The sequence below is a fragment of the Paramormyrops kingsleyae genome, chromosome 5 (genome assembly GCF_048594095.1).
Source record: "Paramormyrops kingsleyae isolate MSU_618 chromosome 5, PKINGS_0.4, whole genome shotgun sequence".
In the NCBI taxonomy this organism is placed as follows: domain Eukaryota; kingdom Metazoa; phylum Chordata; class Actinopteri; order Osteoglossiformes; family Mormyridae; genus Paramormyrops; species Paramormyrops kingsleyae.
In genome coordinates, this window is record NC_132801.1 from 12392028 (window position 1) to 12407544 (window position 15517).

Genomic DNA, 15517 nt, shown 5'->3' on the forward strand with positions numbered 1-15517 from the left:
ACTGATGGTTAACTTCAATCGTGTTCAATCGGAAAACGAGCAACGGAATCAATGCAAACGTATTCAAGTATAACTTTAAGGGTATTACAAGAGAGTAAATTTGCTGAAAACCGCGTTTTGATGTCGATTTTTGCGATAGCCCAGTTGATCCTAAAAATCCACATAAAAAAACATTGTTATACCTTCTGCAGCTATCGCGCGCTGCTGACCCCCTTCTCCGCGAGCCTCCAGCGTCCTCCCTTCCAGCGCGTTTGTTTTATTTCCTTCCAGACATTTACATGCTTGTGTCCCATTGGTCGGTCGCGGTGAAGGTGGGGTTTGGGTGGAGGCTGTCGAAGCGCTTTCTGAATCAAACCGTCCGAGTTTGTGAAAGCTGATCTAGGCTTGCTGGAGATAAGTGGACATCTCAATGAATGGTCAATCAAGAAAGCGGACGCGCAGAAATACGCGCAAAAGTGCTTCCAAAAGCGCAGGGGACTGAACCGCCCTGCATCTGCACTGGGCGAACCAAGCAGAATCTGAAAGTTTTACCATGCAAAACAAGTGATGATATTCTAATTGGTTTTTTTTTTAACCCAGGATGATAAAGCCATGTTAGAAGGGGCTTGTCAGTAACTAGGGGTAGGAGATACGGGCGATGAGTTTTAGTGTCTAGACCAGGCGGGGATTATTATGAGGCGCCATGGCGTGGTGTGAACGTGGGGTTCAGATGCTACTCACCACCGTGGGAGCTTTTGCGGCATTCAGCCTTATGACCATCGCTATTGGCACGGACTACTGGCTTTATTCACGGGCGTATATATGTAACGCCACCAATACCACCACGGACGAGACCCAAGCCCAACCGAAGAAAACTAAAGGCGATCTCACGCACTCCGGACTCTGGAGGATCTGCTGTATTGAAGGTACCTGCTGGATTTCATTCGTTCTGTCTTTCTTTACATTTTTTTTCTCGATAACGACCAGTCAATATAGATGCAAAAATTGTTGCAAAAGTGCATAAATTACAAGAAAAGTAACTGCCAGCTTACCTGAAAGGCACCATATTTAAAACAGACTGATCTAGACATAGGAGACCAGTGTGTGACGTATAACATTTATAAATCATCAGTATTATGAACCTTGTGTACTAAAGTGTTGTGTATCTCCAGCTGAAACAACATCAGTGTATTGTTGTTCTTATTATATGCTGTTATGTGGATGGGACGATGAAAAGACCAGGAAAGAACAGGGCTGAAAAAAATCTGGTTTCTTTGCTGTTGCGGCTTACTTTGAAGAGCTCCGTGAGAAGCAAAAGTTAACAGCAAGAAGCATTATACTTGAGTGAGTCTATTAAGCTGCAACGCTGGCAAACAAGTAAACCAAGAAACCCATCTGGAATGAACTATAGCCATGTACAATGGCGAATGGCGTGCAGTACACCATGAGAAAGGCTGCATTACGTATTTATTTGCGCAAAGTGCATACAGTAGTTAGTACTATCGATTACAACTTACAGTATAATGCTACTCACCCGAGAGGGTATTTCTGCTGTTATTGACCAAAATACCCTTTACAAAATGCCATACGCTCATACGTCAAGTCTCATTTTATTTAAATTTTCTAAAGCTCGGCTATTACAGACTTCACAAAGTCGCCTTCATTCAGCTCTTTATTGTAACCTATTTGATGTTGTTGCTTGGCAACTACAATTTTTGAAATTGCTATGGAAACAATAAATGTTCAAATGGTGCAGTTCTGTACAAGATTTTTGCAATTTTTCTAATCATTTAAACGTTAACTGCAACTGCTATTAGCATGAAGTGGTAGGTGCGCGTTTTCTTAGTGTTTTACCGTAACGGACATTGTCTTTGTTCTGTGTTGCATATGAGCTTCACCCAAGACATCAAGGCAGGTAGCTACACTGAAGGATGAAACAAATGATGCTGAATGCATGTGTTTTACAGCGAATAACCAATACAAAAGATTCGTATTTCTATAAGGTCTCCATTTGTCACTTACATTATTATTATTATTTATTGTGATTTATTTTAACAGAGAATGCAGAAGATAAATGGATTAATTAAATACATTGACGAAAAGGTGCCTGACTATTTCATTTCTATTATACATTGTGTTTTACTCCTTAAACGTTTCGGTAGCCTAAGTTTCGCTGGAAATAAGCAGCTCTGAGCAGCTCATTTTTGGCGAGGGCGAGGATTTGGTTAAATAATTGTTAAACAAGTACAGTGTACTGCGTGATTTTTGGGTAATGTTGTTCTTCGGGTTTTTTTTTAACAGATTATGTTACTGTCACGTCCATATCGCTCCGAATGCAATAAATTAATTTGTGGTTATGGTTGGGGTAAAATTGTAGAAAGGGAAGCCCTGAGCTTTTCGGGAACAATGAGTATATGCCGTCCACAGGCTCGCCTTTCTAACGTGCCTCTGTGCTGGACTCAGACAGCCGGAATTATAATGACCTGACGTGGCCCTCCTTCTAACATTGTATTATTCTAGCGACAAGAAGTAAAACTGTAATTACCGATGTATAGAAATACAACATGTAGAAATACGGTTTAAAGAAACTAATTGGTATTAATACAACTAGACAGGCGCCTAAAACGCTGTGGACGCTCACTGGGTTTTCATGTAAACAGGCAACAGCAACAAACTACCGAAAAGCGCTACACCTTCCCAGATGGCTGGATGGGTGGATGGATGGGCGCGCGGGCTCTGTTCACGCCCTGAACCACATGGACTGTGTCTGATGTGAATCATAGCAAATTCCGCTGGTTAGCTCGCCCGCCTTAGGTAGACAACCTCACGTTTACAGTGTTTATTTCCTTGAAATGTCCCTTGAAATCACAGTGAATTGATAGACTGTCATCACTCATTGGTGTTCTTGACACCTGGAGTGCAGCCTAGCTAAAGTATAAAAATAAACACTTCCTTACTGTCAATAAAAATACTTCCAAGTTCAACATCACACTAATGGCTTTATAAGGTGAAGACAATTGCCACAAAGACTAGGCTACTTAAAATAATTACTGCAGCGGTGAAAATGAACACTTCCCATTTCTCCTGCTTGGGAAGCAGTTGGTTTTTGTGACGTATTTGTTAGATTTTTGGATTGTCCAATGTATCAAAAGAGCTACTTTTCATAAATATTTACTTTCCATAAACATGGAAATCCATGGTTTGCCTATAAACAGGAACGTATTTGCAGGAAATGTATTGCTTTTCATTTCAGTGGATTTTATCGACTATAAAAGGATAAAACATTCTATTAAGCAGCTGAATTAGAAGTCTTGGAAGGACATATGTGACCGAACAGGAAGTATGTTGTCTTTTGAATTCAGTGCCCAAAATCACCAGGTTTCTTCCTAGAATTATAGAAGCTGTGAAGGAAAGTTGGCTTTTTAGCTAGCCGTTAACGTTTTTACTCACAAGACATCAGTGTTAGTCGAGTGACTTTTCTCTCCTTTTAAGGCTGAGTAACAGTTGGTGTGAAAATATGGTTTAATTTAGCACATTGGCAGGCAGTACCATCAGCAACAGGAGGGTCTGAAGCACCCCTTACTGGAGGCCTCAACACTGCGAGACACGTTGCTAAGGTCTCGTATCCACGGGAACGAGAGGTGACCAGCTCTAACCGCACCTGTTAGAAAGCACAAGATGCCCTTTACCCTGGTGCAAATTGTGAGCAGAATTCCAGTTGCAGGTCCCAAAGTTCTCAGCATGCAGCTGGGTTGGCCAGGCCGATGGGAACCGTCCTGCTTGAGAATACTGAACTTAGCGTGGAATAAACCCACGTTATGCATGATATCATGAAGGGGGGGGATTTGGTATGTGTGTTTAACTGTGACACAATATATCAGTCTGGCCCGGGTACAAAACAGAATGCAAACGTGAACATGTCGTTCTTTTTTTTCTGCAACTTTATATCACAGCCCTTTGTGCATTTTCACTGAAGCGTGCCCAATGCGATCGCATGTTTCGGTTCATTAGCTTATTAAGATCTGAAAACAATGTGCTTGGATGCGCACAAAGGAAATCATTTCCGGTCCATATTGCTGCAGACATTGTCACAGCTGTGACGCCCGCAGTGTGTTAGTTAAAGTCTTTGGCGCAACTGGGGAAAAATTCCGCCTTTATGCCATGCCAAATATGCGAGGAAGACCGAAATCATCGCCATGGCCAGGGGAAGTGTGAGTTCACTTGAGTTCTGCAAAAGGGCAGCAGTTTCTCTCTGGTTGTGTTATCAAAGCACACCCCCAGACATGCACACACACACACACACACACACGCCGATTCAGGCTGACCTAGGCATGCTAGTCTGTCAGTAGGATGCGGCAGCAGAAAGGCCACGGATGTTCTAATTAGCTTCCGTTCCGACTTCCGTTGCTGCTCAGCACTGATGGGGAATGACAATAAGTGTGCAGCGCGTGCCTGAACTTTTTCTGTGAGCAGGATGTTGCTGTGCCGTGACTGGGCGGCTTAGCCCCCGCTGCCCTGTGCCATGAATGGGCGGCATAGTCTCCACTTCCCTGTGCCGTGACTGTCCCGCTAAGCCTACGCTGCCCTGTGCCGTGACTGTCCGGCTTAGCCCTCCACTGCCCTGTGCCATGACTGGTTGGCTTAGCCACCGCTGCCCTATCCAGTGATGTGACTGGGCGGCTTAGCCTTTGCTGCCCTGTGCTGTGACTGGCCAGAATAGCCTCCGCTGCCCTGTGCCATGACTGGCTGGCTTAGCCTCTGCTGCCCTGTGCCATGACTGGTTGGCTTAGCCTTTGCTGCCCTGTGCCATGACTGGTTGGCTTAGCCTCTGCTGCCCTGTTCTGTGCAAAATGCTGCTCATTGGTCTTCCGCCCCGTTCACTTCCTATGGAAATTGCTCCTGTAAGGTGATCTCTGCTGTCCTTGGTAAAATGATACTACAGCCGTGGAGAAAATCACAGCACAGTTTTTTGTTGTACTCATTTCTCAATATATGAGTGTGTGTCTGTGGGTAATATGCATTTTTTTGCAAACTGCAGCCTGACTCTTCTCACTGCAACTCATTGATAAAGGGCTTTTGACTTTTGGCTTTATGCGACTTCAGTCTTGCTTCTAGTAGCCTGATACAATGTCTTCTATCACTGCACTTCACACCTGCACTTAATGTTTCCCATTCCTTTTGAAGGTCACTTGATGTCATCCTATGATTCATGAGAAATTGTCGATTAAGTAAACAGTCATCTCTGGCATTAGAAACTCGCTTTCGTCCACTACCTGGCTGGTTTTTGGTTGTTCCCGGTGCCTCCTGCTTCACCTTATTCTTGAGCACTGCTGTCTTAGTAATTTTGAACCTGGAAGCACCTTGCTGCCCAGCAAAGCCTTCTGCCAGCAAAACCACAATCAAACCAGGATTAAGAATGCAGAGTCGTTTAAAAATATAGAGTGGTCTCTTACTTTTTCCCGTGGCTGTATATAGGGATTTGAACCCACAACAAGTTGCGTTAAATGTGATTCCTGACCAGCAAGGTGTTTATTTTCTTTGTAACCTGGAATTTAGGCGGCGTCAACCTGCGAAATCTGCATAACGTGCGTGTATCAAAAAATAGGCTTCAGTAGAACAACAGGCTGTCTGTTTAGCATTCCATAAAAACAAATGGGTCTTCCCACAGTGAAGTGGCCTGTGGATTCGTAAAACTCTGAGAGCATCTATGAAAATTACACAGCCTGTGTTGTGTTGCTCCAGTTTAAGATTTACCTGATAATCCTTTGAAAAATGTACTTCACGCTCAATAATAAATGTTCCGCTCAGCACATGACGATGAAACCAGAGTCAATTTCTCCCAGTGACTTGTTTTTAAGCTTTAAATTGATTGTTCTGTCTGTGTCGTGCCACTTGATGAGCCTGCATTAATAATGAAGGGTTTCACCCCCCCTCTGTGTGTAGCAACTCTGCTTTGGGTGTTTTTGACTGTTGTGTTGCGATAGTAAAACAGCACAGGCCCCGAAATGAGGGCTGGTGGGGTTTAGCAGTAGGACGAGGTGGGGTTGGTCTAAATTAGAGAACAATGAAGACATCAGCGTCGACCCTTGGAGGCATTCTGAGAATCTGATTCCCGGCACGGAAAGGAGGTTGCCATGGAGAAGGTGCTGTAGAGCGATGCGCGGGGCTCTATAGACAGGAGGGTCAGGGGCAGGGCCTGTCCGTGCCGCTGTGCGTCATGCCCACGCAGGGGCACCTAGGGGGCGCCCTCATCTCAGTGGTTAGCATCCCAGGTCCAGGCTACGCTGAGACCGACAGAGGCTCCTCCCAGGAGTGCTGTCAACGTGACAGATGTGCTCATTCAAGTCCTCAACCCATGAGGACAGGCCAGGCAGAGCAGAGTAGAGCAGAAGGAATGCTGGGAGTGTGTAGAGCCACAGGAGATGCCTGCCCCTCCCTTCTCTGGGTGATGTCATCCTGGACAGGCCCACCCAGCTTCCAATAGACCAATTCTTTGTAACTTTGTGCCGAATGAGGCGAACAGCATGAGACAAGAATGAAAGGGCTATACTTTTCTCAGGTGCTAATGTTTCCTGAATCATTTACTTGATAGTAGATAAATATACTCTTCTCGTCACAGATGTCACTGACGCTCTCGCTGTCATTTAAGCCCTCCATCCATCTTCTAATCGCATGTAACGGTTGCGAGGCGTTGTCAGTTCAACTCGGGAAGAAGGATGAATGGATATGTATCTTAAGCAGCAAGGATGTCATGGTGGATTGTGGGTCACCGGAGTCGCGGTATCTGTGTGCTGATTGGTTCGCTGAGACGGCTTTGTTCCGGAGGACAGAGCAGTGTCCCTCTGGCCCCTATTTAATTACCCCTGGTTTGTTTATTGGCTAGGCTGTGTGCCACTGGTTTGGAGAAACGCAAAGCGTGACGCTGGGAAAGAGATCGCTGCACTTCCGACACAGAAACCCCCTGAGTCATTCAGGGAAACCAGAGAAAAATATACTTCCGTATTCAAACTTCCCTGTAAGGGTTCTATAATGTATAATTCTCTTAAATTTGGGTGGAAAACACACCAAGATGCTCAAACCCTAATGAAAGGCGCCCGGAGGCCCCGGTGGAGCGGAGCGGAGCTGGATCTGCACGCTCTTCCGTGTCCCTAAACGGGCCCAGTCTTCTTAACCGCTGTCTAGACTGGGACACTCTCGCTCCACTTCCCCAGACCTATTTAATGCTAATTAACGCGCTCTTCCAGATTAAACCCCAGGCCCAATTAAAAGCATGCTGTGACCCACGTGAGAGGAAGGAGAAACTGAAAGCGATCACTCTCAACCTTGCCCTAAACATTCGCTCGGCGCGGCGTGCCGTCTGACACCGCGGTCGCACCTCCCTCCAGCACAGCGCGTCTCTCCTTCGGGCTTCAGATGAGAGTCAGAGAGCGACCAACACCCCCCTCCCCTTCACACGCGCGCGCACTTTCCCTGAAAGCAGTCTCTTTGGAATCACCCACTGCTAACACAGATAATTAATCCCTGAATTCCAGCATTGTTGCCACAATCAGCCTGAATGAGCGCTATTTTGATGCGAGTCTGCCTGTAAGAACCGGCCGGGATTTTATCAGTGGGTCCGGCAGTGTCTAAGTCGACACACATCATGTGTAAACAAACGCTCCAAAGGCCTGGTCCCACCTGCCGGAGCGTAAACATTAATACCTTCCCTGCTCCAGCTCGAACAGTGAGGATGTGGGTGTATGTAAATCAGGCAATTATGCCTGGACCAGTATACTTCTCTCACTGAAAAACACAGGGCTGTCAGGATTGCACAGAGGCTCCGCTGTGTGTCTACAGAAACAGACCTGTGTCCTTTCATAACAGGAGATTAGATGCCGCGTTGACATGGCGAATCCCGGCAGCTAATAATCTGTGAGGCAGACTGACTCCTCTGTGCCGTTAACATTCACTCTGAGCCTCTTTCCGAGCTACGAGCCTGAAAATTAAATCACATACTTACAATTGCTTCGCTAAGGTCATAGAAAACAAAATCTAGCGCAGCATGGACATTGGTTCAGATCCCTGTGGAACATGGTTGTTTACTCAACTGTGTATCCATTTGACAGGTTCAGAGAAATGTAATCAGCTGCTTTGAAACACATCGTTTGGCTTGTGCCGGGTTTCCTGGAAGCTGTTTGTCATTCAGCTAAACCATGTGACGAATGGGTAAAATAAACATTCCTCACCTTAACTGATAAATGTTTGGTTACTTCACATAAACGGTGCTCTGCCCTGCGCTGGTGTTCCTCCACAGTCCATTGAGCTTCCAGCTGTAACTGTGACCATAGACACCATGTGTAAGACCGGCACTGTCACCATGTGAAAGATCAGCACCGCGCATAGGCCCGGCACTGGCACTGGCACTGGCACTGGCACTGGCACTGGCACCACATTTAAGCCCACCTCTAACACCATGCATATGAACACCAATTTCAACACAGGTTGAAAGTACACAGCCATAGGCCAGCTCCGCGTCTGTGTTTCAGCATCGTAGTGTCCCTGTTTTACAGATCACATGAAGAGCTGAATCCTTCAGGGACATTAAACTAAGGCCCCCATCGAGTCACTGCCTCAGCACACTGAGAAACAGCTCACGGATCACACCTGCAGCACAGGGTGTAAAGACAAATAGCTATTTAGATATATATCGCTTTTTGCGGTTAGCATCTGAGCTGTGGAAGGAGACGCAGAGTGGCGTGGAGGTAACAGTCTCAGTCAGTGGTAATTAAGGGGGGCCCGCAGAGGCGTGACTGATCTGGGTACCGCGGGGCTCTGGGGCTCTGGCTAGCGCTCAGTGCTGTTTGGACGCCTTGAGGTGGGGGATGCAGCACCTGATCGCCTCGCGGTGACTCTCTCCCCCCCGCAGGAATCAACAGGGGGAGCTGCTACCGGATCAACCATTTCCCAGAGGACAACGACTATGACACGGACAGCTCTGAGTACCTTCTGCGTGAGTGCATCCCCCCCCCCCCCCAAACCTGCACGTCAATCACACATCAGAAATGTGTCCGTTGGGGTGACAGGGGGGGGCGTGGGATACAGCGATGAGGTCAGCCCCCCAGCCAGGAGCCCTGGCTTAATAAACTGGGGAGTGGCAGAGTGCGTATGATATACTGGAGGGTGTCTCACATATGAGAGATCTGCAGTTGACTTCCTCTCTCATGTTTGGCATCTTCATGTATTTGGGATGCTTTAGACTTCAATAGTTGCTGATTCCAGTCTCACACGGCAAGTGCATCATCAGGGGTGCCACTGAATATTTTGGGTCCCATGATCATATTAGGCCTGAAATCCCGACCAATCCAATTATGTTCCAGATTGTTTAGGGGTTCACTCAGGGCCCTTGGAATCGTTCAAACTCCCCCCTCCCTGCGCATCGTGCTACGGACTCGGGACATAGTGCAGGTGGCAAAAGATGTGACGATCCAACACAAAAGGGGTTTATGTAAGGGAGGTGCAGAACACTGGGAATCCCACAAAATAAAGGACCACGAGGGGTCATAAAACTATAAGAGAATTTAATACAAGCTACAAAACCCATAATGGAAACACAACCAGGGAGCAGGGCAATACAGAGACCAGGAACAGGATACAAGGACCAAAACACATAGTGGAAGGCTAAAGCACAGAGTGAGGGAAAGCACCGACATCCAGGGAAAACATGGAACAGGTGTAACTTAATCAATGAACCAATCAAGGCTGTCACAGGAGCAACGAGGAACAGGTGGACAAAATGACCCTAAGGTCACAGAGAAATAAGAGAAATGACACACACTAAAGACTAAGAATCTACTGTAAGCATTATGGGACACACCACCAGGAAATACTAGAAAGAAGAACACACAGAAATAATCACAGTGAACCTGGGGAAACTCGAGAATAAGACGACAACAAATAAATACTAGAGACCAAAAATCTCGGTGAGACTGGTGTCAAGCCAGCATCAAACCCACGCAGCAGTCTGGGGAACTGGGGAAACACGCTAGGGACTCAGGCACACTGGAGCTGAAGGGCTAGAAACGGGGAGGAGGACAGGATGGCCAGCGACACCTGCTGGCCAAACAAGAATGGGGCATGGAGGGTGGGGTCGGATGGGGTCGGACGGGGTCGGAGGGCGCTGACCCTGACACCCCCCAGCAGCGTGTTTGAGTGAGGATACTGTGGACCATCGCTGGAAATTTGGGAAAGGGGTCATTAGTCCAGGCAGGCAGGACGCAACAAGGTTTAGGACAGTAGTTCTCAATGTTTTTCCTGCCCCCCACCTAGAATGTCATCATTCCAACCCTACCTTAATCAGGCTTATATGGTCCTTAATAGGCTAATAATGAATGTGGCAGGTTGAAAGCAGTGTGGGTTGGAATGAAAACATTCTGGGAGGGGGAAGTGGAACAGGACTGAGAACCACTGGTTTAGGAGATCTGGATCTATGCTCGGGAAATGCACGTGGGCACGGGAGCGCCTTGTCCGTCGGCGCAGGGCGTGACGATGCCGTGTCCTGTGCAGGCATCGTGCGTGCCTCCAGCGTGTTCCCCATCCTCAGCGCCATCCTGCTGCTCCTGGGGGGGCTCTGCGTGGGGGTGGGACGAATCTACGGTGGCAAGAACAACATCCTGCTCAGCGCTGGCATCCTCTTCGTGGCGGCAGGTGAACCAGTGTCCGCACACCCCCCTCCCCCCTCCCTAGAGGACAAACACACAGATCTAACATGCTGCTGTAAGCCAGCTCGGGGCGGGGTGGGGGGGGGGGGGCATTTTTATTGTGGACGTTATTTCTGTAACTAAGCAATAAACCTGGACAGATAGAGTAGACTATATTGGTAGCTGTTTTTCTTGGTAACATGCCTATAGCTGATATTGTAACATATTTAATGACAAAGAACAAGTAAATAAGACAAACATGGGCTAGCACAGACGTCCGCGAGAGGATAAAAGGTTAGCGACACGTAGCAGATACGGTCTCTGCACCCGTCCTTAAAGGTTCTCCGTGTTTTTCCAGGTCTGAGCAACATCATCGGCATTATCGTTTACATCTCCAGTAACGCCGGAGACCCCAGTGACAAGAAAGATGAGGATAAAAAGTCCTCGTATAATTACGGCTGGTCCTTCTACTTTGGGGCTCTGTCCTTCATCGTGGCCGAGTCCGTCGGAGTCCTGGCCGTCAACATCTACATCGAGAAGAACAAGGAGATGCGCAGCAAGGTGCAGCGGCAGTTCATCAGGACTACCTCGTCCTCCTCGCCCTACGCCCGCATGCCAAGCTACCGCTACCGCCGGCGGCGGTCCCGCTCCAGCTCCCGCTCCACCGACCCATCTCGGGATGCCTCCCCGGTTGGCCTGAAGATGGTCAGCTCCATGCCCATGGGCGAGATTTCCATGTTTACCCTGAGCAGGGACCCGCTCAAATCAGGCACGGCATCGGCGTACAGCCCAGACCACGACGCGGGCTTCCTGCAGATCCACAACTGCTTCTCCAAGGACCTCAAGGAGAGCATCAACAGGAGGACGACGCCGGTATGAGGCTGCTCCTTCGCAGTGGCGTTGCTATAGCAGCCTGTTCCGAGGTGGCGAAGCTGGGTGAGAGCGCTGGAAGAGCCGAGACGAACTGCTATGGGCGCCGTGACCCATAGGTGTCACTATGATGCAGGTGGGGCTTTTTCCTGGCAAACGGTACAGGTGGCAGGGAGTTAAAGCATCAAAAAAAAACAAGTCGGTCAGGGGATTGGGCCGGAGATGCAAGGATGGCCCCTCGGAAGTAGAGCAGAAGCTAGCAGACACTCCCCCTTGCTTCCAGAAAGCACTTTGGAGCAACGAATACCGTTACTTTTATTCAGAACAAGTAGGAAAACCAGACCAGTAGCAATACTTTTTGATATACTGGAGTAAAAAAAACAGCAGAATGCCATTATTTTCAATTTTTTATTATTTCATTTGGTCACAGCAGTTGTGCGTTAATTGTCTGATTAACATTCATGTACACACATACACATATTATACATATATATAAAACAGACAAAATGTTTGACGGTATTTATCTTTGCGAACCACAAATTGGTGCTATCTTCCGCTTAGCGCCAACAGCAAAGCGTTTTTGACTCCTCGCGGGGTCTTTGTGTTGTGTACCTGTGAACGCTGTAAGCATTTAGGAACATTTCTTAGCATTCTGTTATTGGGGGGGGGGAAAAAAGCGCAGGAGTTTGTATCAGTCTCTGAGTTTCAGTCATGTGTGTGTCACTCAGAAAAGTACGGATTCACTCCTCTTGTTTTGTACACATGCGTATCGATGTTTCGTAATTCTGATTGGGGTAAACGTCTCTCTCATACAAATATGAATTTGTGCTCAGGGAGGTTGCAATGATACTTAAAAAAAGTCTTAAATCTTCAGAAACATTCACCGGCAGTATTATATTTAATGCAGGGGCACCGTTTTGTTTTTTGTTGTGTATCCTTTCCGATTAGGTCGTTTTCCGGAAAAGCCAGGGAGCTTTGCGTGTTGAATTTAGCGTCTGTCTCCCGCATAACCGGACGTTACAGCATCAGGTTACAAGCTTAAAATTAACCATTAGCTAAGAAGGACATAGTTACTAACAAGCTGACAGTCACAGGATTTGCTTCTAATATTCCAGGCCTAAAATCACACTCAGAAGCTAATCACTGACGTTCAAGCTTGGGATAGCCGGAACTTCATGGTGTTTACCGTGGTAACCCTGCTGCTGATGTTGATCTGGGAGACTAAATAATGATGTGGCAATTCAAAAAAATATGAATGAGTATCGACTGTGTAGCGAGTGAAATTCCTCTTAATTTGGCAAACGGTAATAATGGTGATCAGTTCAGGAAGTGCTGAGAATGAATGTTTTCGATCAACATGGTAATTATAATTGTAATAGTAACAACCATTTCTGATGGTTAATAATATACTGCTGTGTAAATAAAAAAAGTATAATTTCCCTTATGTTTTTTTTGTATTACATCCATAAGCATGCATTGCCTCTTTGTCTCTCATTTTCATTAGCGACTAAGCAGAGAGTGTTTGCCGTTCTTTGGAGCGGTAATTATATTACTGGTTTAGTTTTAGGGCAAAAAAAAAAACAAACATCTATTTGGATTTTGTATTCAATGAAACCATTGATGTGAGCGGTTGCTATAGCAACCTTTAATGTAACCATTGGAGGGACCGTGATCCCCTGCCAAGGCAGGAACCATTAGGCCAGGCTTGGATTGTTTTGGTAGCATCTTTGAGAATAATACCTTTACACAGCTGGGAAGATCTCTGTGTGACTCTGAGGTGGAAGTCAGTTAAAGCGAGGGTGATTTTGCGAGTGCGTGTGCGTATGTGTGCTCAGCTGGGCTCTTTCTGTTAATGACTCATTCTGAGATGCGGCACTCTGGCCGCCTGCCATAGCACCGGTACAGCCCCCGTTCAGCAGATCTTTACAGGCCACCAATCCACAGCTGGCCTCTGAAGGGCGCTCTGTCAGCCGCGCACAAATGTGGCCTTGTCCCTGTCACCCCCGCATCCCAGAAAACTCCGCGCGGGGCCCATCCCGCATGCTCACAGAGGCCTTCAGTCCCGTCCATGGAGGGGAAAGTACATAAGCCACCCAAAAAGTCCGTTTGAGCACCTCTTCATCTGGCACGTGGGAGAGGCTGAGAAGGAGGGTAGGAACATCAGTGATTACCTGAGAAGACTCACCGTACCGACAGGCCTCCTCCCCTCCAGTCACACTCACTTTGAACTTATATTCCATTTTTTTATGGATGACATTTACCTAGATGTGAGTTAAATGTGGACTCCTGGGGAATGATCCCTTGCTCTGGTCCGGCTCTCGTCAGTGGCTGGGCCTTTACGTCTTCCTCAACTTCGCTTGTGTGTTTAAGATCAATTGTCTTCATAGGGGGAAAAAAATGGATGGAGGAGGTGAATACCGTAGAATCTGGAGTGGAAGACCAAGGAGATCAAGGATGATGAGATTACGGCTGCCACTGGGGGGCGGGGAGGGACACATGACAGAGCCTTCGCCCTCGTCCCGAATGGGCCAACCACCGGCCGCACTTCAGGAGGACATCAAAATGTTACCCGAGCCTGTGGAGCACAGCCCATTTTTCACCTACACAGAAGCTCATGGCAGAATCCATATGGCCCTTCTGTTTGTTGATGTGTTGGTTGTAATGGATGGCTCCAAAGTCCCATCATAACAATCCCTCAGGGGGGGGGGGGGCTCACAAAGGTTGAGGGCGGGAGTCTGGATTGCGGCCAAATATGGGTATGCTTCCCAGCTCACATCTGCTTCACGAATTGCTTCGCCAGCAGACAATGGAGCCCATCACCTCGGTGATCTCGGGGCGTACGGAGTATCTTCCCACCCAAGGGCGTCAACGGTCACCCTCAAGGATCTCGCTAGCTAGCCGCTCGTTTACACAAAATCAGCGGCCACATGGAGGTCACTCAAAGCAAAAACACCACGATGGCCATACCGTTTTTTTTTTTTTTTAGATGTGATGTTTCAAGACGTCAGATACCAATACCCCCATTTTATACACTCCTTGAGAAGAGAGAAAACTATATTTTACTGTTTGTACTGTAGAGTAGAGTAGGAGTAAATGCTAACACATTGATATGGGTCTTCTCAAATTTTGTGCCATAGATGGATAGTCAAATGTTTTGAGAGGATACAGTAGCTTTCATCCATGGATTCTGTAGTAACATGTAAAATACCTAAATAAGTCATATGTATTTAACTGAAGCTAAAGCAGTTACATAAAGTATTAATTTCTTTTGAGCTTGGTTTGTTTTAATGTTGTATTTTTAATTTTTTTAAACCAGTTTTATCTCTGTTACAGTTTACTAAAAGATGAAATCAGGGGCATGTTTCTCACTCTGTTGTCTTTATTGTTACATTGTCAGACCGGTTTTCCTTTTATCTTTTGTTATGCTGTACATGTAACTTTGACTGTAATCTAATTTGTTGTTTCTGAGTGTGAAGAGAGCAATCATGAAATAAAAGGCAATTACTTCATGGATCATTAAATCAATATCTTAGGCAACTTTTTTATGATGGATGGATGGATGGATGGATAACTCACCAACCTATTTTGGACAAACCGAGTATCGTAGTGAAAGTCAGCTTATTATTTTTTGCTTCACATTTATGCAGTGTACCGTTTAGAGATAATGATTTTGAATAGAATGGGTTTTTACATGAAGACAACTTTCCAAAGAGTTTTACATTGTTGTTGAACCAGTTCCAGCTGGCCTGAGCCATTATCACACACAAGGACATTTCACACATTCCAACATGTCTCTGTGCAGTGAACCCGCATTTTAAGTGGCGAGATGGATGCTGTTCTATGGGGAGAGGACTGGCCAAAGACGCGGACAAGTAGACTGAAGATGGATGGATGGAAGAAGTTGGGCGGGGGGGAGGGGTAATTTAATAACATTTAATGGAATATTATTGGCCAGGGCTATTTCAATGATGGGCCCGTCTCTCCTTCCCAAA

General features: G+C 46.6%; 1 protein-coding gene across 2 annotated transcripts; it reads left to right on the forward strand.

The window, feature by feature from the left end:
* The first annotated feature begins 382 nt into the window (after positions 1-382).
* On the forward strand, positions 383-15046 carry LOC111848299 (voltage-dependent calcium channel gamma-4 subunit). Of its 2 annotated transcripts, XR_002839278.2 has the most exons (5): positions 383-905; positions 8885-8968; positions 10522-10662; positions 11014-11591; positions 13913-15046. XR_002839278.2 is itself a non-coding variant. In XM_023820195.2 (4 exons), exons 1-4 carry the CDS (start codon positions 683-685, stop codon positions 11532-11534), a joined length of 969 nt encoding a protein of 322 aa, XP_023675963.1. In that variant the 5' UTR covers positions 383-682; the 3' UTR covers positions 11535-15046. The 2 variants fall into 2 exon arrangements, 1 of the variants encoding a protein (XP_023675963.1); XM_023820195.2 differs by having other exon boundaries at positions 11014-15046.
* The last annotated feature ends 471 nt before the right edge of the window (positions 15047-15517 follow it).

Excerpts from the sequence above, each read along its gene's own strand:
- LOC111848299 (XM_023820195.2), top strand. The coding sequence starts at position 683 with ATGGCGTGGTGTGAACGTGGGGTTCAGATGCTACTCACCACCGTGGGA. Across the intron at positions 8,969-10,521 it reads CAGCTCTGAGTACCTTCTGC|GCATCGTGCGTGCCTCCAGC; the intron begins GTGAGTGCATCC and ends TGTCCTGTGCAG. Across the intron at positions 10,663-11,013 it reads CATCCTCTTCGTGGCGGCAG|GTCTGAGCAACATCATCGGC; the intron begins GTGAACCAGTGT and ends GTGTTTTTCCAG.